At 38.5% G+C, this 27,594-nt stretch overlaps 1 protein-coding gene across 1 annotated transcript; it reads right to left on the bottom strand.

Annotated features, from left to right (window-relative positions):
- Positions 1-1,726: 1,726 nt before the first annotated feature.
- DNAJC27 (DnaJ heat shock protein family (Hsp40) member C27) lies at positions 1,727-26,971 on the bottom strand. The gene is made up of 7 exons (XM_019712766.3): positions 26,686-26,971; positions 18,152-18,234; positions 14,586-14,655; positions 11,755-11,919; positions 11,011-11,133; positions 8,918-9,078; positions 1,727-5,558 (listed from the first exon to the last, which is right to left on the bottom strand). The coding sequence occupies exons 1-7, from the start codon at positions 26,770-26,772 to the stop codon at positions 5,426-5,428; spliced, it is 822 nt and encodes a 273-aa protein (XP_019568325.1). The 5' UTR covers positions 26,773-26,971; the 3' UTR covers positions 1,727-5,425.
- Between the last annotated feature and the right edge of the window lie 623 nt (positions 26,972-27,594).

Below are 27,594 nucleotides of genomic sequence, written 5' to 3'. Positions count from 1 at the left end.
AACACCTAAAGTCTAGAACTGTATCCTCCAGGCCAACATGAAAGACAGATTTGTATAATGGTTAAGTTCTCAAAAACAAAACAAAAAGCAGCATTTTAACAACCTACATGATCTTCTGTATATAGTAGCAATCAGTATTAATTGTAATATTGCATATCTTGAAGAGTAGTCAAAAATGCAAATGTGCCTCTTCAGAAAGAAACCTATAGGAAATAAACCTATAGGAAAAAAAGAACATTTCTTTAAAACTTCACAAATTGAAAAACAAACAAAAAAAGAAACAACAGAAAAATGATGACACTAGAATGTAAGCTTTACAGGGCAGGAGTTTTTGATGGTTCTGTGCTCTGCTACTACATCACCAGTGTCTCAAACAGGACCTGATACATAACAGGTCCTCAATAAACACATGGCAAATGACTGTTTGAACAATTAAGTTTGATTATAAATTTAAGAAATTAGAAGTGTCCCTGACAGGCAATGGATCAAATGGAAACTAAAAATCTAGATAAAATTTTGCATTTTAAATTGACCCTTACAAAAATGAATAAACTTAATATTTCTTTTCAGTTTACAACTGGTTATTGTTGGTTTAAAACACAGCCAGATTCAACAAAAAGAAAAAGAAAAAGAAAGAAAGAAAGAAAGAAAGACAAACAGCCAGACTCCAGTTAAGAAACATCAATTATTTGGATACATTTTAGTATATAAAATTTTATAGTAAACCTATCAAGTTTTATACTAGTCTATAGACCAGAGCTTTCTCATCCCTGCTTACAATCCTTAGTATCTATTATTTCCTAATCTTTTAGTTGCAAGTAACAGAAAGCAAACTCCAACTAACTTAAGCAGAAAATAGGTGAGTGGAGATTTACTGGAAGGATTCTGGGGTGGCTGATGGGCTTGAAGAACAACCAGTTCAGGGGACTAGAAGGAAAGTCTTAGCCATCAGGACTCTGTCTCTTCCTAAATGTCTGTTTTATTCTCTCAAATTTTCTCCATGAGGTTGTAATCAAGGTTGCCAGCATCATCAGACTCCTCCTAACTTCCTCTCCTGAGAGGAAGTTTGTTTTCATAGGCCCAATTAGAAAGATCCCAAGGAGGGATGCCAATTGGTTCAGCTTGGGTGACACTCCCATCTCATGGACCAATCTCTGTGGCCAGCGAGGAAGAATGGATCATAGGAGGATTTGGCAGCTCCCCTTCAGAACATATTAGCAGTATGAAGAAGGTAGATCAGTTCTCCAAAAGAGCGGTGGACATTCTCAGATGAGAACGAATGTCATTCACAAGGAAAATTAAAGCTCCCGTTTGAAGTCTTCAGAAATAGACTGCCTTCTGTGGGTTGGTCCCACAAGGCTTCCCACTTTCAAATTCTGGGTTCACAACAGTCTGTTACTTAAAGATTCTTATTGTCCGAAGACTAGATAACTGAATTATTAACATCTGCATTATTAAAATGAGATAACAGCTTTATCTGAATTAAAAGGGCAAAGCTAATATTAGTATCTTTCTTTAAGAGATCAAAAACACTTTCTCCACAACTTAGTAAGGTCAGGATAGCCTGATGGATTGATGAATAAAAGTTTCCTCTGTTTTACCAACTGGAAACTAAAGCCCGATGTCCCATCTAAAGTCTCAATCGGTGACGAACTAGATTGGCTTCTAGACTAATGTGTTTTACGTTAAAGACCAGTGTTTCAATAAGTAAGTGCAACCCACAGACCAGTGTTCGATATTTGGCTTTACTTTATAAAAATACACAACTTAAATACATGTGACACTCTCTATACAAGACATAAACAACTGTTAGATTTAACATTTTCAGTTACTTCAACAGAAAGCAAGTATGTAAATTACCTCGTAAGCGCAAAGGGTTTCTTTAGAGACTGCTTTCACAGTCAAAGGGACTAACGCCCCTGCGAGCAATCAATGCGGGAAGCTAACCTAAACTGTCCAACTTTCCAACAAGTCGTTTCACCCACAAGGCCTTTATTGCACGGCCTCATATTGCACTGCTTGGCAGACACAATCAGATGTCTCCACATCGCAGGTTTAAGCTTTTGTCTTCTCTAGAGATGCTTAATGGAAAAACCAATGTACAAATAGTATTGACTGTGTCTTACAATTGTGCTCAATACCGGTCACAAGAAGTATGAACCTCTCTTCACTTTGCAAAACTTGCAATGGAAGGCGGTGAGTTATATTTTGCAGCCAAATTCCTTTCAAACGTTTTACAAAAACGTTGGCAGACTCAGAGTGAGATAGACAGAGTACAGTGGGGAAGGGAGTGACATTCAAGTGCCCACGAGTCACTTGGAAGAAGAGCCCTGTCACTGTCAAAGGCAATGTGTGCACGCATCTCCATCATTTCTACCTTGACACCGAAACACCTTCCTCCCCTTCCAGACTGTGTTCTTGTTCTGTGAGGAACAGCTAGTTCATTACTGGTGCTGCACACTTACTCTGGCTTTCTTTCAGAAATTTAGCTGCCTTAACTATGGCTCCTTTAAATTAACTAACAGTGAATTAGGTACTAGTTTATGGATATTAGGAGATATTTACCAGTTGAGAATTCAGTGCATGAGAACATACTAGAGTGAGGTTCCTGAGGTAAATGTGAGAATAGGCGCAATCTACAGAATTAGAGCAATTTATCTTGGATAGCTGCGTAATAGGGAGTTGACAGGCAAACAAAACCAAGGACACATTTATGTGAAGAAATGAAATGACAGTGCTGAACTGGAAGAAATGTTGACAGCTGAGCATATCAATTAAAAAGGAGGCATGAAAAGGGAACAGAGGAACAAAAGGAGTGTGTATTTTAAAGTGCTTAGGTAGGTTGGACGATGGATTTAAAATGCCTCCAGGGATTTCTAAAAAGTTTTTAAAGTGTTCATTCTTCGTGACTCATAACATGGAAGAAATGGCTTTTCTTTAATAATAGCTATTCAAACTTTTTACTCTTTTTTGAAACACAAGATTCTCTATAAAATCTTTTTTTTTTTAGCTATTACTCTGCAAGTTGCTATTCTCGCTGATGTATTTTGAAATCCTAACTAGCTGAATAATTTTATTAAAGTTGAACTACAAAGTACATCTGCGCATCAAGAAGTCACATGAATGCAGAGGTCTGTAAAGTTCTGTATGAAGTTAAGTACCAAAAAAACGTTCCACTGCAGGTCATGCTTCATTATCGTCAAGGATTACGGCAATCAGAAAAATTCTAGGACCCTGAAACTTAATTCACGTCTTTCCTTTCTTTAACATAAACGAAGTAATACATGGGCAGCTTTCGCATTAACAGTGAAGGTGCTGGGACTGCGTCCTGAGGCCTAAGAATCAAGATCAGGCTGAACTTCAACACATCACTGATGATGTAAAGATATGAATGGAAGCTCTAAAGAACTCTCTTTGCTGTAATTGCTCATCTGTACAATGTAGTTGGTGAGGGGACCAACCTAGTGTTTAATAACAGTGATGAAAACTGGCACCGGCTTGTTATACAGAGCCACGTACCCATGTCAGTTTGGGCTGACACTACCATGCATGATCCCTCATGCATATGACTCCTAAATTTTATTGCAAAAACAGATCAATATTTAATTCTTTTAGGCATGATGCAGGCCTTAAGCAAAATTTAGGTGCAAAAGAACTTTGGGTTGGAGTTCTGCGTCCCAAGGAGCTAGTTAAAATTAAGAGGCCAGTGGAAAACCCCACAAGAAATCGTTATTTCAGATCTCAATTCATAAAAAAGAACATTTTCAGTATCACCAAGATTAGAAAATAACGCTGTGGTTTCCTGACAACAAACTCAATGCAGCTCAGTGGCAGCCACACAAAGTAAAGCTGCTTTGGACGGGGAAAGAATCCCTAAGACTGCAGCAGGCTTGGATCAAATGAAGGTGGCTTTTCTTAGGTGGCAAGGTATGCTGATGGGCGATCCATATGCGAGAGCTGTTTATAATTCTCAGACAGCAGTAACATTTTATGTACTTTAAAGCCCTAGTGCAGAGTGGTCACAGCTCAAAATACGAGCATCACAATGAGAGTCACGCAGTGAGAGTGGCTCCATAAGCTCTCAAAGGAAGGCCAGTCCTAACATCCAATCTTCGTTCATCCCTTGGAGACCGAGATGGAGATGATAGCAAGAGAATGTATTTCTCTATGTGAAATTAATTTTCATAATCTGTAGTTTAAAAATACTACTACTCAGAAATTTGGAACCCAGGAAATATTCTGGAGATTCCTCCCACACAGGCCATAAGAGCTCTCCTCTACCATCACCCAAAGGATCCATTCTCGTCTCTGGTCAACCAGGACCAGGTCGAGGCTTCTAAAGGAGGACTGAGGAGGCAGTGGCTGGGAGCTGGGGATTCAAGAAAAGAGGAATGATGGCAGATGTGATGTATAGCTATTAAAATAAATAAATAAATACGAGGGGACGAGAAGAGGAGGAAAAGAACGGGGAGCCGACACTGAGGAGGACGTGAAGAGGAGGCCTGGCTTGTGGAGAAGCACCCCTGCCTTTCCCACTACCTGTGGCAAATGATGCAGAAATAAGAACATGCTTAAGCCTCCCAGGGGGCTCTCCTAGGGCAGCCAGGCTGGCCGTGCCTTCTGAGGAAGTGTGCACTATCTAGTGTGAGCTGCAAGCACTTCTGTCTCGGGTCTGATTCCTGATTCCTAGGTGGTGCCGCTCCCTACAGCGACCGGCACCCATTTCCACAGCGAAGCAAGGCCTCAGATCCAGGGCGGGGCTAGCAGCCGCCAGCGCACTCAGAGGGGCCGCCGTCGCCTTTCTTCTCTTAGGACTGGCTTGTCTCTCCTCTTGGTGGTTGGAGAAGCAGAACAGAGTGAATGTCACAAAAGGGCAGCTCAATTCAGAATGCTATCGACTTGTTTCCCAAACTTCCAAAGGGCTGCTAAGAATTCATTAATTTTAGATTAATAGTTAACAGACCACCTAAGGAATTCACTCTGAAAGGAGCGACCTGCCTGTGAGATCACACCAAACATCCAGGGGTTTTCAGATTGTCTGATTCTGTTTTTGTTATTTTCTTCTCTGATGATGAAGATTTTAAAAAAAGAAAAGAAAAAGTGAAAGGGTGCTCCCGTCCTGCCTCCCTCCAGAAATCTCATGGACTTTCCTGAGTGACGTGCCTAAAGGAAGCTAACAAATGAATCAGGGGGAAAAAAATCAATTTGGAAATATGAAATGAACTGTCATGGATAAATGGTACTTGGTTCTCTTCACTTCATCTCTCTACGAAATGGTAACAGGCACCTGAATTATTGATTTACAAATAACACATGAGTGAAAAGAGCAGTCAAGTTTCGCGGAGGAAAAATCTAGGTTGGCTCTTTTACCTCTAGGGACAGTCTCTTTGTACTCGAGGCCCACACTTGTCTTTGTTCCTCCTTTCTACTTGATGCTTTTCAGGAGGGCTGTGCGGGCGTTCACTACTGCTTTGAAGGCGTCTTCACTGCCAGGTGCTACACACTTGTCAGGGTGGAGCAGCACCGCGAGCTTCCGATACGCCTTATTGACTTCATCCCTACGAAAAGAAGCAAAGCTCGACGTCAGTACCAGGGTCAGCCCCACACCCTGCAATTAGCTGTGTGGATGACGCAGTCGTTCTCGCAGTAAGCAAATAATTCCCCAAAAATATCCCAAATAATTACTACCCTTTCCAAAGGTGGGACTAAAGGACTAGGAAACAAACAGACAATAAACAAATAACTAATACATAGCATACAAGTAGGAAAAAAATACAATGCAAAATGAGTATGCAAACGCTAAGAAAACACTTGGTAAAACAATGATCAGATGGAAAACAGAACGTTCTTGGCACCTAGGAGGCACTCAGCAAATCTGTGCTGACTGAAGCAGCAGGGCACGGGGAGGTCAGGGCAGGACCCTGGAGTAGGGTTCCGGAAGGTGGGGCTTGGGGATCAACACAGCGGTGGGGAAATACAGAGCAACTGGGAGAAAAGCAGCAGAGGTTGGGAACAGAGCATTGACATAGCATGTAGGTCCATGAGGAAACTGCTAGGAAGCACAAGACATGAAGTTGGCCAGGGAGGAGGGGTTAGTAAGTGCGAGGCCATGAAGAACAAACAACAGGAAAACTGGATTTGACAAACAGTACCAACAGTAGGTGTTTCGTGACAAAATGGTGCTGGGAACGCTGTTTCTTGAAGTTAGGAGACAGGTAGGAGGTTGTTACCATAACCCAAGCATGAGTACGAGAATTTAGATACGATGTTTGTGGAAGGGAGGATAAAAGATATAATATAAAAAAAGAATTGGCAGAAGCAGATGATGAGCTAGATACACAGGGGAATAAGGTATAGGAAAAAGGGCTGAAACGAGTTCCAGGGTCATGGAGAAGTTGAGGCCCTGGGAAGATGATGACTCCAGTCACCAAGAAAGGAACATGGAAAGGGGTACCTGAGAGTCATATGCACTAAGCTCCCTGAGACCAAAGAAACAAGAGAGAAATGAGTATTATCCAGAGAGGAAAGAAGCAGTAACAATAAATGTTTCTCCAAAGACCCTGTGAGCTCCTCAGCGAGAGTGGACTGGTTGGGGAGGGTCCTGGAGACCACTTGTCCCTGCAGGTCCCCCTGCTCCTCCTTGTCCTCAGCTGTCAGGCCTCCGAGAGGCTTCTAAGTACCCAGACACTCTCCTGGTCAGAGTCTGGCTCTGTCTCTACAGATGGTTTTATTTCCCATCTTCCTTTTGTAATTCCGGATTCCAGTTATCCAGTAAGCTTGGAAATGGTGCTTTCCCAAATTCTCTAGGCTTTTCTCCTTTATTTTCTATCAGAAGGATTTCTAGTTTGGCTCTCCAAATTAGGGAGATGGTTTTTGATATTTTGGATGTGATGCGAAGTCTTATGTGTCAACTTGGAGAGACTGAGGTCATAGAGCCATGTTAATAGTTTTCCACGTCCTCGGTATACATTCTAAAGGTTTGTCTGCTTTTAGAAGTCTTTCTGAATTTTTTTGTTTTAATCTTGCATGTGGCTCTTCTGCATAGGTAATTTTGATATTAGCTAATAAGAATTACATTCTCCCTAAAAGATTCTCTGTCTTTGAGGCAGGTATAGCATCCTCTCTCTTCCCCATGAGTGAGACCTGGGTAAGGTCCCTCTAGCCACTCTGCTTCTGGAGGAGACATGTCCACAGGGGGTTAGTAGTTAGGCCTGGTCCTCTAAGAATGCCTTTTAAGAATTCAGGGTAGCAGGAGAGACTTTCAAGGAAAACTTTTGGAGAAACAAGAATGAATCAAGTGTATAAGAAGTATATTAATTCTACTGAAGATATATTCTTAAAGTTCAAGAATAATAAACACAGTTAGCACTGAACAAACATTAAAACTCTATATCTTAAAAAAATGTTTTTAGGTTTTGCCCAAACATGCTCAATGTCACACAAAATTAGTATGATAGACCCAGAGGAACAAAGGTAAAAAAAAAGTACATGTTTATATTGGTTAAGGATATGGAACTTAGGGAGTTCCTGTAAATTTTGGTAGATTCCATTTAACCACAGTGAATAAATAAGGAACCCAAGTTTCTTTTTCCTTAATAAATATTGTTCTAAGTTAATCAAGAAGTAAAGTAATAGTTTCTTAGTTTTAGAGCCAATGTCCTTTGGAGATGAAAAGGAAGAATTTAGAATGAGACCATGGAAGTCTAAAAAGACATTTAAAAGACAGTAATGAACTTTGTGCTCTATATACTACATGAGGTCATCGGAATTCCTTCATGTGTTTAAAGTATCCTCAGTAATGCCCGGCAAGTCAAGTGTGACCAGAGGCGTCTTCCTCTTTCCCTCCGCTCTTTCCTTCTGGACTTAAAGATACGCTATGAGACCAAAATGGAGAAAAGACACTTAACACTGTTGAAGCCAACAAGGCAATTTCAAGGTGGACTTTTTTCTTTTGCGGGAATTAAAGTGAAAAAGTAGAAAGGGAAAACATGGAGAGGAGAGCTATGGTACAAAATAAAAAGATCTGAGAACCCTTATAAATTATGATGTACACAGTAAGTAGTATTATATCATAGAAAGTTATGTAAATTGAAAGTTCTTAAGAGGGTAGATCTCGAGATTTCCCATCACAAGATAAAAACTTTTCCACTATATGAGATGATGGATATTAACTAAACTTGTGGTAATTGTTTCACAATATATGTAAGTCAGATCATTAGGCTGTACACCTTAAACTTATATATACAGTGCTGTATGCCAATTATATTTCAATAAAACTGAAAAAAAGGTATAAACCAAATTGAACAACAATTTACTGCACAAGTAACAAAGAGTAGTGGTTATATTTCTTTTTCTCCTAAATAATTATTTTGGCTAAAATAAAATAATTTAACATAAATATATACAGATGAGGAACTAACAGGATTTTTGAGAGTGATAGAAAGACAGAAAAATAGGCAGACACATGTGTTCAGGGTCAAAAACCAATCTTATTACTAACTCCTGAATTTACTGAATGTGTTTAGTCTGGGTTCCAGTATTCCCTGTAAAATTGGGCAAGTTGATTGCTAACATTCTGTCCTCTAAAATTCTATGATTTAAGAATTCTCTTTTGTAAGGTATTTTTTTAAGGTTACATTAGCTTCAAGGCTCTTATGTAACAAAAGCAAAGCATACCATTTCAGAAAGTATTTATGCATATACACTAGAGCAGGCAACTGGTTTCCACATCAGGCAACTGGCATTAACTGAATTATTCAGTTAATTCAGCAAAAGAGCATATTAAATAATCTAATATATTTCCACACATCTTCATATTTCTAGCTAATTACAAGAAGATATATTGCAGCTATAATTTTGATGACTGAGTCATTCTCTATAAGAGAACTCAGCACTAATATCCTAGAGCACTGCTTACCTTGAGGCCCCAGGTTTGACTCCCAACATGTCCCAACTGTCTTTACTATTTCGAATTCTGCGAATGGTGTCTGCTTGTTCTTTGGTGAAACTAGCACTGCTATTTGTAATAGGACGTTTCCCGCCATTTTCAAATAAATCAACTATGGATGCATAAAAGGTCTGTGAAAAGAAAACACATCCCAGAGTAGAACTGATTTTGTGAAAATAGGAATTCCTTTTAAGCATCAACTGAAAGAATTTTAATATAGTCCAATAACTTAAAATTCATAATAAAGCAAATATTTCAGAGGTAAAGGAAAATATGATAAAAGAATTAAAGGAAAATATACTTTTAACGAGTGAACAGACAGAGAACTCAGCAGAGAACTGGGAACTGCACAAAAGAACCAAATGCAAATTCTAGAACTGAAAAGTACTGAATTGAAAAATTCACTCAGTGGATTTAACAGCAGATTGAAGTCAGACCAACAGAGACAATGCAATCTGGAAAACAGAAAAAATGGAATAAAAATAAACATAGCCTCAAGGACTGTGCGACAAAATCGAATGGTCTAATATATATGTAGCTGGAATCCCAGAAAGAAAACAGAGTGAGAATAGGGGAGAGAGAGAGAGGTTAAAAAAAAAAAACTAAAAAAAAAAACCACTTCCAAATTTGATTTTAAAAAAAACACCTGCCTACCAATCCGAGAGACTCAACAAATCCTAAGTAGGATAAATATAAAGAGAACCACACCTAGGAACATAGGACAACTGCTGAAAACCAGAGATAAAGAAAAACTCTTAAAAGTAACTGGAGGAGGAAAAAAGGCATATTGTATACAAAAGAATAAGGGTAAGAATGGTGCTAACATATCATCAGACACAAGAGAGGCCCAAGGGGAATGGACTAACATCTTTATAGTGCTAATTTAATTTCTAACAGTTATTATTTGTAACTCTTGAACAAATCACTACTAGTCTTAGGTGTCCTCATATCTGAAATGAGAATAATACCTGCCACATTGGTAAGAGTCTCAAATGAGATGAAATATGTAAACTCCTCCAGAATTGTAAAATACTATTCAAATGGTTAAGTATTATTATTGCACATATATAAGCACAAACTCACATAAGTCTATGTAATTAAAAGAATACAAGAGGGGCAAACCAACATCAACCTTATTTGGTCTTGAAATAGAAGCTACTGATGCACGATTTAGTCTGTCAGCCAAGGATGAAACCTGTCTTCTAATAGGAGTGGTGACAGCTTGTGAGAAGGAAACTCAGCGTAAAAGATTAAATAAAATCCCACGCAATAATTAAGAACTCTTTATAGTATAGCTGTATTATTTGAAATGCTAAAAATTCCCAAAATATCAGATATATTCATAAGAAAAAATGCATTATTCATGCCACCACTTACTTCCTAATGTATCTATAATTAAGAGTCAACTTGACTTCATAACTTAGTTTAAATAACTTCCTCCCCTTAAAATTATTCAAGATTAATACATTTTGAAAAGTGACCATCTATTCATGTTCCAATGTGACTATATCTTCTATTGCCTACTTGATTGGTGAGACCTAATTTTTATGTTTGACTGGCTGGACTCTGCAATGATAGTCTTCTCTTCTCTAATTGCACCCCGATGGGCTATAATAATAGGATTATCTTAGCTACAACAAGGCAATTCTGCCAATGTATGCTTCCATTGGATTATGCATACAAATGTAACCAAAGGTAGTTTTGAAGAAAATCTTTGTCCCAGTAAGTGTGTAATAACTTTTGTTAAACTTGATAAACATCAGAATCACCTAGAGAGCTTCTTCACAACGTTAATCTTCCAGTAGGTTTAGAACCCAGCAATCTGTATTTTGAAGAATGTCCCCCAGGTAATTCTGATGATTAGCCAGGTGTGGTCTAAAACAGAAAGCAGACAGCTATCACACATACACACATACTCATCTTCATATTCTTTCTCTCTCACCAGCTTCTAAAAAGAGCTTATTCTAATGAGAAATTCCTATTACTTTTTTTGCTTCTCATAAACTAAAATTTGTCATGGGCAGCCTTGACACAAACTCTAAAACAACAAAATGCTAGGTTACCTGGAACATCTCATTAATTCCTTCTCCAGTTTGTGCTGAAGTTTCAAAGTACAGGAACCCCTTGCTTTCAGCCCAGAGACGCCCTTCACTTTCATCAACACTGCGGTGCTTGGGACAATCGATCTGAAATAGTAAGTTGAGGGGCAGAGAAGATTCCAAACTTGTCCCACTACAAAGGCCCAATGAGGTCTTTGTTAATCCTTTACTGAGGCAAATAATAATCTTAAATGAACCCCAGAACTAGTACATAGAATTACCAGGACCAAAGGGGACAAACAATTACTAATATTGAATGTGGACTGATTTTCTGTGGCAACAAGTGCCTATTACCACACTTCCCACTTTATCCCTTGAGAAAACTGCTGCATTCACCTCTGTGAAGGTCAGCTTCGTAATGAATATCTGCCACACTCAAGGGGCTGTGGTCTGCTTTTCATCCCTTTCCATAGGCCACCTTTCCCCTAATTACGCCCCTCCTCCAATCAGGTCAGAGTATGATAATTAGGATCCAACTCTCCTGCTCAGTCAGCAATATGACTCCCCAAGGGTGGCACCAGAAACGAAAATGGATAAAAATCCTGATATACCAGGTTTTGGTTTTTTATTGTTCTTGTTTTTAAAAGTTGTTGATTCCTATATTACTGAATAAGGAATTTTTCTTTTTATTTGTTCCTCAAAATTCAGAGCTGCACTTTTCCCATAAGAAATCTAGAAAGTTGAGCCTACCATTTCCAAAGCGGTTACCTTATTGGCACACACTACAAATACAATGTTTTCCATGTTTCCGTGAGGTCCAAGCTCTTGCTTCATTTCTGCCAGCCATGCATCCAGGGCATCAAAGGTGTCTTTCTGCCCAACATCATAGACCAGTATCACACCCTGTGTGTCCTTGTAAAACTCATTACGAACCTTCACATAAAAGAACAAATGCACAAAATCTGAAATAGTAAGCTGGGGTGGAAGGGGGGTGGTGGATTGTGATTTTACAAAAATATATCTCACATTCATAAACTTAGCAAAGTATATTCTTTTGTGTATTCATAAAATTTGCTGCTATATCTCAATATCTGCTTGCCTTTAAGGGATTTTTTTTTTTTTTTATAAAATCAAAGCAACATGATAAAAAATAAATCTGTTAGTACCAAAGGACTTATAATGGAAACAACAGCCTCCTGCCCTCCCTCACTTTCAGTTCCACTCCCCAAAGGCAATCAATCTTTAATTGTTGTTAGTAGACCTTCAAAGAACACAAATTATATAAAGTCCTTTATAGGAAGAACTTGGAAGGTGAGTGAACAATTAAAAAGAACTCAAGGCAAAAATGACACAAATATCAGCAATAAGTACAGCCATTTATATATCACATCCCAAAGACTGCTTTTCCCGGGATGCTAGGCAGAGCTTCCCTGTGACTCTAGCGTCTCTATACCAACTTTAGAACTCCAAACTCAGAGCCTCAGTGTAATGTAGTGGAAAAGAGCACGGGCTCTGGAGTCAGACAGATCTGGGTTCACACTTACTTACTAGTTGTGTGATCTTGGGCAAGTCACTTAACCTCTCTGCGTCTGTTTCCTCATCTGTAAAATGGGGATAATACTACTTACTCCACAGGGTTATGATGAAGATTAAATGAGATAACGAAGGCAAAGCACCTACATGGTGCCCAGAAAACAATGTCTATTAGCACCTTCTCCCTTCCTTCCTTGCATCCATTGTCTGGTTAACCTCCTTTGATGTTTTCATCAGAAATGGCAACTCACCTCTGGGGCATATCTACAATTCTGGGAAGAGGCAGCATGAAGTACAGGGCACACTAAAGTGGCAGAGGCAATGACAGGTTGAATGTGTGAGAAGCAGCATTGACAGATTTGGGGTTTCAGTGACAGAGGCCATGTATTATACAATTCTTTCCGACGAATTCCAGTATGTATTGAGACACTGAAATATCTATAGTTTTCTAGGCATAGACACTTGAACCAAGAATATAAGTGCCTGTCTATTTGCAGAAACACAAGACGCTATCCCCTAAAACTAAAACCAACAAAATCAGAAAGAATTTAAAGGGATGAACACCAGGAGTCTTCTGGCCCTCAGCACTCACGTTCCTTAGCCCTCCTGCAGTCATAAAAACGGGGCTCTCCCTTCTTTCCTGACACTCTGGCTGCCTTGGCTCCCATACACCATGTGCCCCAGGCTCTTAACTAAACTTTTCTCTCCATCGCTCCCACTCCAGCCAGCCACCATGATTCCCCAAATGCTGTCCTGGGCCCTCTTCTTTTTTTCCTTCTTCCCATCTCAGCCACATCAACCACTGTCACACTCTCAACTGTGAGAACCTCCAAGATGAGCCCTTTCATCTCTACCTCCAGACCCACATTTCCAATTAGCTTTAGACTCTTCCAGCTGAATGTCCTGTTGGAATCTAAAGTTCAACATTTACAACAGGAAACCCTCCGACTCATTCTTTCCTAAACTTTTCCTTCTTTTGAACATCTAGTGATGAAAGTAGCACACAGTTCTCCGCCATTGTGTTGGACGCCTGGTGTTAAGTTTTGCTGCTTTCCTCTCCCTTTGCTCAGCAGAGTCAAACAAACCTGCAGAAGCCACCTCTACCACATTTCTTGCATCTGTCACTTCCTTTCCATTTTCATTGCCAACATTATGTCTTGAATGAACTACTGCAAAAGTCTTCTAATGAATCTCCCTAGCAACATTATACACCATGCATATTTATCTTTTTAAAGCCCTGGCTCAAAAATTCTTTATTGTTTCCCCACTGCCAGTTCCCCAAAGTTCAAACTCTTTAAATTGATGTTAAAAGTTTCTGATCATTCCTCTACGAACTTCTTAGTCTTATCCTCCGCCTACCCCCTGTACTTCAAACTGAATAATCTCTCATTCCCAGACCTGCCCTATGCCTTCCTAACTCCATCTGGAAACAGGCACCTCTTTATCTTCAATCTCTCAAGGTCTAGCTATAATACTGCATCTTTTATGTAGTTTTTCTGCTCCATTCCCCACCATTTAACTCCCTACCCCTGTCAGACAGAATCTCATCTCTATGGCTCCTGGAATATCACAGCATTTTGTACTTCTAACCCAAAGCAAGCAGAAGGAGGGAAATAATGAAGATAAGAGCAGAAGTGAAAAGCGCAAATTAGAAACGAGCAGAAGGCCTCCTTAGGGAGAATGAAAAACCCAAGGAAGGAAAAACAAAAGAGAATGGCCATGAGATTCATTATGAGACTACTTAGAAGTGATAAACAGATGAAAGTAAACCAAGTGGGGTTCTCTCTGGGGAGAGAACTCATGGCTGAGGAGTGAAGTGGAAAGCTCACTCTAACATCCTGCTATGAATTCTTAAGTCCAAGTATGAATGTAATTATCTTTTCATGTTTTGGGGTAAGGTATAAAGTAAAAAGCAACAGTCCTTTGAAGGTGAAAATATCTTACACCAGCTACATTTACCTCTTTTTACACATTATTTGAATATTGGTTCTTTCAGATAATTCAGAATCTTTCCCTAAATCACTGACAACACTGCATATAGGTTTTCTCATGAAAGGCTTTCTTACCTCATAGAAGAAGGGATGTCCAGCCATATCAAAGATATTAACTTTGATTTCTCTGTCTCTGACTTGTACCCTGAAATGTTCAAATAGAAAAGAAATACCAAAAAAGGTCATGGTTTCTGCATTCACATTAATAGCATTTATGTCACTTATAAATTTCAAAAGAGTATGCGTATGAAATTTAAGAGGCCTGTTCTTGGTTCCAGCTAATATGTACGGCAGGAGCCAGCAACTTAGCAGATAATCCTGCCTCCTTGTTTTAACAACACTAAACCCACTTGGAATAAGCGCCCTTATTCACCTTCAACTTACCTCAAGATACTCAGTCTACACCCCTTAACTAACAAATGGTGGCTATTACTATGGTACTAAGAAAAATGGGTTTGGGACAAGAGCAAGATAAATGAAAGCAGAATGTTTTATTTCCCTTAGTAAGACAGCTTAGTCACTACTAGCTATACTTGGTTACCATGCAGAACAAGATGTATATTATTAACAACATCTGTTTGATTTTTTTGTGGTCTTCACTGAAGCAATAGCAATAGTCATTTTATTTTCAAAAATTTGAAAATAAAGGAAAATAATAACCATTCATATTAGAATTAACTACTGGTAACATCATAGCATATTTGGTTCTAGTCCTTTTCTTTTTAATGAAAAATCACTCCTGAAAAATGAATGAATCAAACATTATACATAATTCAAACACTAAAGAAATATACAAAAATGTAAGTTTAACATTTATCCCAAATCCTATCACCCAGAAAAATACCTTCGTTAAATGGATGAACTACAGACTTCTTTCTATACATAGATAAGACTAATAAACAAATATTTTACTAAAAATGGGATTATACTATTTAAAAATAAAAACCTTAAAATTTACTTTTTATTGAATTTAACAACAACAACAAAAAAAACTGAAGTGAACTTGGAGGAATTATTGAGCTTTAAATATACATGTGTCCTCGCCACAGAAATATTATTTCCTGAAATATTCTTCTAAGGTTAAAGAATAGAGATTAACAATAAATAACAGATTAGAGTCTTTTTTTTTTTAAGCATCATATTTCAGTTTTAGACAGCATTGATAGGACTCCCTCCTATGGAATACAAGGACATTAGCACTTGCTCTCATTGTCCCTATACCATTTTCTGGCTTATTTATTATTATTATTATTATTATTATTATTATTATGCTCTGTCCAAATTTATAACATCCACTTTCAGGTCTGAAACCATATTTCCCAGTTGTTTTATATGACTTGCCTATTTAAATCAAACTAACCGCCACTTATCATCTTATCATGATTTCTTCACAGCTGAATTCTCTACCATATTTCATCAAGTCTAAGATGCACATTTGTGAAATAAGAATCTATCTTATAAAAGAGAGTGTGAGAACAGTGAAACAAAACAAAATAATTAACAGAGTTTGACAGCATCTGGAGAAGATCTGGTATAATAATTTATATCAGAAAATTTTACCTTAAAGAGATAGCATCTGAGAAGGGACGGAACTGAAGTCTATAAAGTCGGGAAGTGACACAAATGTGTTCACATGGAAACGCAAAAGAGGTCAATTTGATTCAGAAGCCAGAGAAAATTACCTTAAGAAAAATGGTAATTCATTACCTCAAGGCAGTGCTGTCCTAAGTTGTGGCCTGAAGACCACCTGCATCATAATTATGGGGAGAGGGGTCGTTAAAAATGCAGATTCCTGCGTCCAACCTCAGACCCAGTGAGTTAGAACCATAGGGGGTGGGTCCTAGGAATCTGCATTTTTACAAACTCTACAAGTAATTTCTAAACATACTGAAATCTGAGCTTCCCCATACTGAAAACAGGAAAGATGGAACGTGCATCTGTTGTTTTGATGGGCCAACCCCTTCTCTCAACCCCTTCTCCCACTTGTGGTTCAAATGGGCTCTGCCATCTTGTTAAGTGACCCCACTCTGCTGGCTACAGCTGAGTTGGGGAAAGGTGCCTGTCCCCACCTGCCAATCAAAACCTTTCCTGGGATTTTTAAGCTTGGAATAGTAGTTTTGGTCCCTCTCTGGAAGTAAAATTTACAATGTGAGCCTGAGAGCTTCTGGAAGCTGTTAAAGAAAGCCAAAAGGTCGAGAGAGAGAGATGTAGTGAAATGATTTGGCTATATTCTCTCCCTGATTCCAGCCATCTCTGAGGCCCAGCTTCATCTTTGTAATTGGATTATGTGAATTGTCTTTTTATTTATTTTGCTTGAGTTGGTTTGAGTTGGGTTTCTGTCAATTATATCCTCCTGATTCACTATGGGACAGCTATCTTTTCCAAAAAGAAAATTTCAGCCAGAAACAGAACAGTCTGTTGAAAAATCCACACTTCTATGGTATAATGTGGTGATTCTCATTTCTTCGATGAATAAACAAGCTATTCATATGATTCAAAACCAAACTGCCTTAAATAAGGATACTCTACCGTATCACTCACTGATGGTATCCTGTGCCCCCAAGTGTAGGTATACCCCCCACTTTGGTCTACCTTCTTGACTGTTGCTCTCATATTCTAATCTTGCAAACTTAGATGTATTTATCTTACCTAACAATAAATTCTTATTGAATATCAATTACGTCCTAGGATCATGCCAGGCACCTGGAGATCACTTATACTGATAGGCCCTTGTTCATGGAGCTTAAACTCTAGCAGGAGACATTAAATATATACAAATAACAAAAATAACACAAGGCAATTTATGCTAAGTACCGTAAATAGCAGAGAATTTTAACATTTCTGTCATTGGCAACCAAAGAGTCCTGACTAATGAAGGAGGTATTCAGAAGGCCTTACGGGAACAGGAGCATTTTACTCCTTGGAGAGACTGACAGATGGAGAGATGAGGGGAAAGGCCATGTTAGGTGGACAGAATGAATAATGGCAGAGATAGGCAAGTATGACGGCAGTTCAGTGTGGATGGAGAGTAAAGTGTGTAAAGCAATGTAATAGGAGAGAAGGAGCGGGGCAGAATGGGCCATAACAGTGAGCACCTGAGACTCCAACTTCAGGGAGTATGCGATCTACCTCAATTCTACTCTTTGGCAGTATCATTCCCTGTAATGTAACCTTGTCGCCCCAAGCTCAACCCACCCTTGATTCATCGCTAAATAAATCCCCAATTATATCCAATGTCACTCTTGGATCATTTTTTGCTAGAGTCCAATGAGCTATAAAGATCATATACCAATAAAGTCCTCTGATAGAAAATTTTCCACTTAATATTTAGACTTTTTAGAGAGAATATTTCAAAATGCTCTAAAAACACACCTCCTCCTACAGAAACATGTTTCCTGAAAAGTGGTATCTGCCAGTTAGGCTTTGTGTTGACACGCTCATCGTTGCAGACCAAGCACAAGGCCGGGTGAACAGAATGTGCTCAGTGATGAACAAATGGTACAATCTCTGCATATCTGTAAAGGTCTCTTATTACTATTCCTTCCCAATTTATCTTCAGAATCTCTATTTCAAGATAGATCACTTTAGAAGGGTTCTGAATTTCTAAGTAATTTACAAACCCAAAGAAACAATATACTCACTTTGTGACTCCATAGTCAATTCCAATTGTTGCAAGGTATTTAGACACAAATCTTTTCTCACAGTAGCGTTTTATAATACAGCTCTAGAAAGATGAAAAATACATGCTTGTAGTAAGTATACTCTGGGAACATATACAAAATAAGCACATTTCTTCATTATGGTTTCTTCATTCATCATTATGAGAGAAAGCATTTTTAAAAGTCAAAATTATAAGATAACCGAAACAAATGTTAAAAGCAAAGATTTTAAAGAAAAAACATTTTTAAATTCTTCCCTTAATATCAAATATGGGTATGTTTTCAGTTTAGTTCTCAATCCTTGTGCTGTTTTCTTTGAAGACCTCTTCTACTGTTACACTTTCAACAATACCACCAAAGTCTGCAAAGTCTAGCCTTGACCTCCCTCCCAAGACCAGATCCACATCTCCAAATATCTACTAGATTAGTTTCTCCTTAGATGTCCTGCTGTTACCTCAAATTCAACAAGTCTAAAAATGAACTAATCTTATACATCAAAAGAGCTCATCCCGCTGACATCCTACTTTTGTTGCTATAATACCCCCATTTTCCCAATCACAGAGGATCAAAATATTAAAGTCATGTTTGATTCTAAGCCTTTCTAAATCTTCTTTTGAATGTTTCTTCCAGCTTTTTCTTCATTCCAACTCCCATTGATACTACTTTGATTGAGGTCATCCTCTAGTCCAGGACAACTGTAGGGAATTCTTTCTCGGTCTTTCTGCCTTCTTTTCCTCCCAACTTCAGTCAATACTGAACATCACTAACATTATTCCAACTCAAAAATCTTCAGTGGCTTCTCATTGCCAAGAGTTCAAAATCCCAACTCCTTTGTTTGTTATTCAAAGTCCTCCATAACCTGGCCCTAATCTGTCTTCTCTGTCTAAACACTTCTATAGAAACTCTCCACTTCTGCAAAACTCCCAGGACCTGGCTTCCTAACTTTTATCATTACTTTTCTTTCTACGTGGAATGAGCTTTCTCCCTGCTTTCCAAATCTTATGTATCCTTTAAGGCCCAGCTCAAACTCTGAGCACTCAGGTTATAAGAGATCTTGCTTGCATCTGAACTTCTCTAGCACTTTACATATGAGTAATACACACACGCGTATATTAATAACACTCCTTAGCAGTCATGAAACTTATAATTTACTTGAAGTGCTGATAAGGGGGTTTATTCTGCTCAAATCCTTCTCTGATGAACCTCAATCTAAATTAAATAGGACAGTTACTATAAAAAGTACTTAATAAACTCATTGCGAACTAAAGGGAAAACGTCTTTGGAGTGACTAGTGCTGAGGCCACACTTTTAAAAACACTTTATAGCTTGAAGGCACTTCACAAATGTTTTCTCTCATAATATCTTAGAAAAGTAAATATAACTTTTTTTCTAAATTATTCATGAGATTAAGGGGCCTGGAAGTTCTTTAACTCCAATATACTATTTAAATACTAATCCAAAGTGTTTAAAGAGATACACATTTAAATAACAGTGTTAATAACCACTCCCTATAACACAGAGACAGAGTTCCAATTTTAATCTTAACAGATTTGAGTCTTTTTAAAAATAGAATTATCCTAAAATTCATTATGAAAGAACAGCTATCTGAGAAGAACTAATCAAAGTATGAAAAAGGAGACAGAGCAGTAGAAAGAAGGAATTCGCCTCGACAGATATTAAAATATAGTCTGAAACTAATTAAGACAGTATTATGTTGGCATAAGAGTAGACAAATAAGTCAGTAGAGCAGAACAGAGTGCCCAGAAATAGATCCCATTACAGGAGGAAATTTAAAAATGATAAAGGTGATATTTAAAGTCACTGGGATCATACAGCTGACCTGTTGAAAGGCAGCTGGATGGATGCTCATGGATAGATCAAACAACTTTCAATTTAAATAAATTTTTATAAACCAAATAAATAAATAAATGAAAAAATAAAGTCAATGATGGGCCGGCCCTGTGGCTCAGGCGGATAGAGCTCCATGTTCCTAACTCCAAAGGCTGCCGGTTCGATTCCCACGTGGGCCTCAACCACAAGGTTGCCAGTTCAATCCCTCAAGTCCCGCAATGGATGGTGGGCTCTGCCCCCTGCAACTAAGATTGAACACAGCACTTTGAGCTGAGCTGCTGTTGAGCTCCCGGATGGCTCAGTTGGTTGGAGTGCGTCCTCTCAACCACAAGGTTGCGGGTTCAACTCCTGCAAGGGATGGTGGGCTGCGCCCCCTGCAACTAGCAATCGCAACTGGACCTGGAGCTGAGCTGCACCCTCCACAACTAAGACTGAAAGGACAACAACTTGAAGCTGAACGGCACTCTCCACAACTAAGATTGAAAGGACAACAACTTGACTTGGAAAAAAAAAAAAAAAAGTCCTGAAAGTACACACTGTTGGCCAATAAAGTTCTGTTCCCCTTCCCCAATAAAAAAATCTTTAAAAAATAAAAAATAAATAAAGTCAATGGGAAAAGAATGAACTTGGTAAAATGCTACTGGCACAATTGATTATCAATCTGGAAAGAAGTTAAGTTGGGCCCTTAACTTCCCTATAGACAAAAATTACAGATGAATTCATCATTTAAGTATCTAAAAATAAAACAATAAAAATTTCAGAAGAAAATGTGCAACATATGTACAACCCTAGGGAAACCTTTTCAACCAAGAAAGGAAACCCAGAAACCATAAAAGACAGACATAATTGAGTATGTATAAATAATAATAATAGAAGCAACTGTATGGCAAAATAGCTATAAAAATATTAAAAGACAAATAACATATTTGGGCAAATATTTGTAATTAATATAACTGGTAAAAGGTTAGTATCTCTAATGTCTCCAAACCATAAAAAATGATAAGAAAGACACATCACCCAACAGAAAAATGGGTAGGGAGTATAAATTGGGCAATACAGAGAAAAGCAAATCCAAATACCCAACAAGCATATGAAAAGAAGCTCCCGTTCATCTGTAGTCAGTGACATGCAAATTAAAGTAACAATGAAATTATTTCTCGCTAACCAGATTGATAGTGTTAATTAAAAGAATGACAACACCTGTGTTGGCAGGGATTTCAGGAAAAGGGCACCTGAATACTGCTGGTAGAGATGTGCACCTTTTTGAAAAGCAACTGGCAATAGGTACGAAAATTTTAAAATGTGCTCTTCAACTCCACAGTGCTACCCTTGGGAATATAGTCCATAGAAATTAGAGAACCAATATTTAAGAATATATATACAGACACACCTCAGAGATATGGCAGGTTCAGTTCCAGACTGCTGCAATAAAGCCAAAATCGCAATAAAGCCAAGTCACATGAATTTTTTGGTTTCCCAGTGCATATAAAAGTTATGTTTACACTATACTATAGTCTATTAAGTGTGCAATAGCATTATGTCTAAAAAAATGTACATACCTTAATTTTTAAAATGCTAACCATCATCTGAGCCTTCAGTGAGTCATAATTTTTTGCTGGTGGTCTTACCTTCAATTTGTAAAACAACGCAATATCTCTGAGGCACAATAAAACAAGGCATGCCTGTATGTGTACACACACACACAAGGGTATTTATTGTAACATTGTTTGTAGTAGGGAAAAGAACTGGAAACAAAGTGAATTCTCATCACTAGAGGGACTACTTGCATATCATGGGCTATTATGCAACCAGTGAGTAGAGCTATGTCAGATAAGGGGAGGGACTGATACAATGTATTGTTAAGAGAAAAGCAAACTCCAGAGAAGTATATTCTACACTATTATATAATGGGGGTACTTCTGACTACAAGTATTATAAGAGAAACCCAATTCAACTGATTTAACAGGAAAATATTTACTTAATATAACTGGAAATCTAGAACTAGGGCAAGCTTCAGAGTGAGATGACAGAAAGATTCAGTGATAATTGCATTAGGAAACTGCAGGTCCTAGAGGACCCGGAGAACTGGGCTGGGACTTTGGGAGTAAGTTTACTGCCAATGCAGAATATTGAGTTGGATATAAACAAAGACCACAGAGAAACCTCAGGGTTCTCCCATAGAGTTGACTGATTAAACCATTCAGAACCCCCTTTTTGTTATTGCGTCTCTGGAATTTCTAAAACAATGCTGAATAATAAAGGAAAATAGCAAGTATCCTCTTTCATACCTAATTTTAATGGAAATGGCCTTAGCATTTTACCGTTTGGTATGTTTGCTACAGGTTAATAATAAATACTGTTTAATCACACTTAAGGAGTTTCATTTTATTCTGATTTTACTTAAAATGTGTGTTAGAATTTACTACTTGATTATATCAAATGTTTTTACAGTACTGACAATATTTACTCTGTTGATATGACAAATTATGTTGATTAACATCTTGATATTGAACCATGTTTGCATTCATGTGATAAACCCTACTTACCAACAGTGAATTATTTTTGATATATTGCTGAATTGTATCTGTTGATATTTAGAAATTATGCCTCTCTATATGTAAAATTGGCATATATTTTTTTTCTTTGATACTATATCAAGTTTTGCTATTTAAGTTACCATGACTTCATATAATAAATTGGAGTCCTGTTCATATTTTTCTTTGCCTTGGAATGACTTTACTGAAATTATGTGTTATTTACAGCTTAAATAAAGCTTATTCATGAAACCATCTGATCTTAATACCTTTTTAGATGGTCAATCTCTTAATTCCTTTTCTAATTTCTTCTGAGGTAACTGGTTGATTGGGTTTTCTACTTCTTTTTGAGTCATTTTTGGTAATTTATGTTTTGCTAGGATATCTTCCATTTCCTCAGCATTTTTAAATGTGTTCCCATAGAATTGTAGGTAGTACTCGCTAATCATTCTTTTAATCTCTTCCAGTATGTGATTATGTCTTCTTTGGGTACAAATCTTGTAATTTTTTGCTTTCTCTCTTTATCTTAAACAGACTTTTAGGCACTTCGCTTTTTCATTAATCTTTCCAGAGAATTCTCTCTTTCTTTTGGTTTATTTTGTGTCTTTTCTAATGTCTTAAGTATTAAGTTCCTCTAGTATTCTAAATTGAGATATACCATATCATAAAATTCACACTTTTAAGATGTACAATCTTTGGTTTTTATTATACTCACAAAGTATAACCATTAAACCATTAAAGTCCTTTATTTATTTATTTTTTAAAGATTTTATTGGGGAAGGGGAACAGGACTTTATTGGGGAACAGTGTGTATTTCCAGGACTTTTCTCCAAGTCAAGTTGTTGTCCTTTCAATCTTAGTTGTGGAGGGTTCTGTTCAGCTTCAAGTTGTTGTTCTTTCAGTCTTAGTTGTGGAGGGCACAGCTCAGCTCCAGGTCTAGTTGCCATTGCTAGTTGCAGGGGGCACAGCCCACCATCCCTTGCGGGAGTTGAACCAGCAACCTTGTGGTTGAGAGGACACACTCCAACCAACTGAGCCATCCGGGAGCTTAGCGGCAGCTCAGCTCAAGGTGCTGTGTTCAATCTTAGTTGCAGGGGGCAGAGCCCACCATCCCTTGCGGGACTCGAGGGATTGAACTGGCAACCTGTGGTTGAGAGCCCACTGGTCCATGTGGGAATCGAACCGGCAGCCTTAGGAGTTAGGAGCATGGAGCGCTAACTGCCTGAGCCACCGGGCCGGCCCAAAGTCCTTTATTTTTTATCTCTCTTTTAGAAATGAATAAAATAATGCATTTTCCTTTGACTACAGCTTTAATTTTGTACTGAAGGTTTTGGTATGCTTTTAAGTGCTTCCTGGTTATTTTGTCATTTGTTTTCATTTGACTTTTGATCCAAGGATTATTTACTAGGGCATTCTTTGATTTTTAACTTAAAATTGTTTATCTGTATACTTTCCATATTTTCCAAATTCTTTAAAATGAGTACGTGTTACTTTTACAACTAAAGGAAAAAAATTTTAGTTAAATTTAAATCTTTTATGTACCTAAAATTTATTTTTGAGAAAGGAATGCAATAGGAATCCACTCCCAAATAGTAGGTAGTTGCTCCAATAGTACTTTTTTTATTGTTCTTTTTTTTTTTAATTAAAGTTTATTGGAGTGACAATGGTTAGTAAAGTTACATAGGTTTCAGGTATATAATTATGTAATATATCATCTATATATCACATTGTGTGCTCACCACCCAGAGCCAGCTCTCCTTCCATCACCACATATTTGACCAATAGTACTTTTTAAATGGTTCCTACTTTCTCACGATGTTACTGCATTTGTTGTAAACTAAATTTCCTTATATGGTTGGGTTTATTTCTGGACTCCATTCTGTTCCACTGATGTCTATATACTTCCTTTCCAGTATCAGTTGGAAAAGCTTGGTAACTTTAAAGTGTTCTTTTTTGTTTGTTTGTTTGTTTGTTTGTTTTAAAGTGATGAAAGAGTAGTTTATTAGAAGAGATAGTACACTCCAAAAAAATAGGAGGGGACCCGAGCAGCAGAGAATGGCTCATGGGCCAAAGGTGGCATCTTTAGGAGGAAAAAGTACACTCCAAAAGGTTTGGAGCGGGCCCCAGAGCAAAGGCAAGCCTCCAGAGGCTCAAAGAGCCTAAAACGTGTTTTAATATCTGGTAGTGTTAGTCTCCTCTCATTTCTTTTTCACAATTTTCTTGGTTATTCTCACATTTAATTTTTCATAAGGACTTTAGTACTTTTTATTATGCTCTGAAGGAAAAAAAAAAAAAGCCCTACTGATAATTTAACCAAAATTGAATTACATTTGCAGAGTATTTTAAAGAACTGACATCTCTACACTATTTAGTGATTCTAATTATGGAGAAATATCTTTCCATTTGCCTAAGTAATTTTATGTCCCTTTGTAGAGTATGAAATTTTTCTTCATGTAGGTCCTACCTATTTTTTCTTGTTTAAAATTCAGCACTTTATTTTGTTTTTTATTGTAAATTAACAGTTTTCAATTATACATTCCAAACAATTATAATTTGATGTAGTAAAGCTATTGATTTTTGTATATGAGGTTTTCCTTATTGAATTTTCTTATTGTTTCTAATAACTTTTCAGTTAATTCTCTTTGGGTTTCCAGATAAACAATAATATCATTAGCAAATAATGATAATTTTGCTTTCTCCTTTCCAGTACTTCATATTTTTTTCTCTTATCTAATTGCATTGGCTAATAAATCTAGAAAAATGTTATATAAATGTAGTGACACTGGGTATTTTGGGCTATTTCTAGTGTTGCACCATTAAGCATAGTAAAATTACAAAAGTGAGGCATGCTCACTTTGGCAGTTTAGTACATAACTTTCTAGAGGATTTTTATTTTCTTTTTAATGCCTGCCACATAGTTGATGTTCAATAAATGTTGACTTTCAGTGAATGCTATGTTATTACTAACATATACAGAAGATGCCAAAAAAATGTATACACATTTTAAGAAAGGAAAAAAACTGTATTAAAATAATAATAATATATACTGATAACAAAAGATGAATACAAGTCATATGTATACATTTTTGGGCACCCCCAGTATATACACAGACAGATATATAAATAGTAAAACGTAAATGGAAAGAATAGATACTAATAAATATCTACTGAGCATGAACGATGTGCAGGCAGCTGGCCTAAACACTCTCCTTAATGCTCTTTTGGCATGTAGATCCTGCTCTGAGTTGATTTTGACAGCATGCAATCATGGAAAGATCGCTGCAGTGGGAGTGTGAAGACCCAGGTTCTAATCCTATCTCTGTCACTAATTTGATGATCTTGGGGGGTTCTTAACCAACAGCTCCCACTTAGGCAGAAGGAGAGTCAATTTGGATGAAGAGGCGATGGCCTAAGAATTCATTTAGGGAAAGATTCTGGTCACCTCTTGCCCTCCATCCCCCCATATAACGAGAGAGCTTATAGCTGATAACTAGGAGACGGAGCAAAGAAAAAGGCGGTCGAACTAAGGCTCTTTTGAGAGAATGGATGTGGTGACAGTACCAGAAATAAAAACAAAACAAGCATACAAAATAACGCAGGCTCCTTGACATCCATTGCACCTCCCCTGTGAAACACGTCAGCATCAGTTATGCTGTTACAACTGAAACGGTGTAGATTCTGGGCTCCATGTCTGCAGAGCAACATTTTACAAATCCCAATCCTCACACGCACCCCATAAATTCCCTCTGGCTCCCAAGCACTGCTTGGTGTAATTAAATTTTTATTCTTTACCTCTAAAAACCAGTCACCTAGAATGCAGATGTGGTATCTAAGCAAACGATCTGACATTAGGACATAAGCCGCCTTACTCTCTTTGGAGTACATTCAAGGGTTAAGGATCACAGGAGAAAGCGTCTTAGGGAGAGTGACGTCGATGGAGGAGGGGACAAGTCAAAGGTCAAAAAGGTCAGGAGAGTTTTCCTCCAGAAGCCACATCTGCCGGGAGGAAACAAGGCCTGCTCAGGGGCGGGGAGGAGGCTGAGCCCCAGGCTGTTGAGTGACCGCGCTCCCAGCCAATTGGCACGTGGCTCCGCAGCGCTGAGGTCCCGCCCCTCCCAGCCAGGTACTCACTTTTCCCACTTCAGCGTTGCCCATGGAGATGACTTTGATGCGCAGGGACTTGCCAGGCTCCTTCCGCTTCGGCATGTTGGCCTCCATTGCCCTCGCTCTCTCGGGGCAACCCACCTCAATCTCTCGTTGTTCACCACGCTGGCCCGTCCCTCAGGCCTCCTCATCCAATGGTGGAACCGCTGCTATCGTCACCGCCCCGGCTCTGCCGCTCGCCATCCCCGCGGCTGCCAGGCAGCGGGCACGGGCGGTTGGGAGCGCAGGGAACTGGAGGGAGGGAGAAAAGTCTCGCGATGCTAGAAAGGGGCGGTCTGACGTCATCGCCAAGCTCTGGAGATGAAGCTGTGGTTACCTGATCCCAGGGGTCTGGCAAACTAGTTACAGACGCGGCCCTAAGCAGGTGGCATGGAGGTTGTGGCTGGGTTTTCTCTTCATGGAGTGTGTGGCTTGTGTCCCGGGCGCCAGGACATAGGCATTTGTTATGTTTGCAGCCGAGTGGTAGAAATTTATTGACTGTTCAGGGTAGATCCTGGGGATGGGAGTATCTGGAATTATGGATTAGATAGTTCAAGGCCCAGAAAGCTAAAAATTTGAAGTAGACCATGGCCCATTTCGGGGTGTTTTTTCGGGGTTCTTCAGCCCCCATGGGCGCAATCCACTCACTCTTCTTTCCAATATTATATTTCCCCTGCTCTGGCTTCTGAAGAGCCAGGGATATGGGGAAGTTGGGGCCCTGGTTCTGGAAGGGGGAGGCTGTCAACAAAAGGTCGCTGCCCCTAATTCAATGCCAACAGGAGTCCCTAGTCTAAAGTAGGAAAAATGAGAGACTACTTAGGTGAACAGTTTGCAAACTGGAGAAACAGCCTCCAGTGGAAACCAAAAGTGTGCTCCATCCAGACAAAGGGGAGGCCC

Source organism: Rhinolophus sinicus, chromosome 2 (genome assembly GCF_057876585.1).
Source record: "Rhinolophus sinicus isolate RSI-liver-muscle chromosome 2, RSI-T2T, whole genome shotgun sequence".
NCBI lineage: Eukaryota > Metazoa > Chordata > Mammalia > Chiroptera > Rhinolophidae > Rhinolophus > Rhinolophus sinicus.
This window is presented reverse-complemented; position numbering and strand designations above follow the sequence as displayed.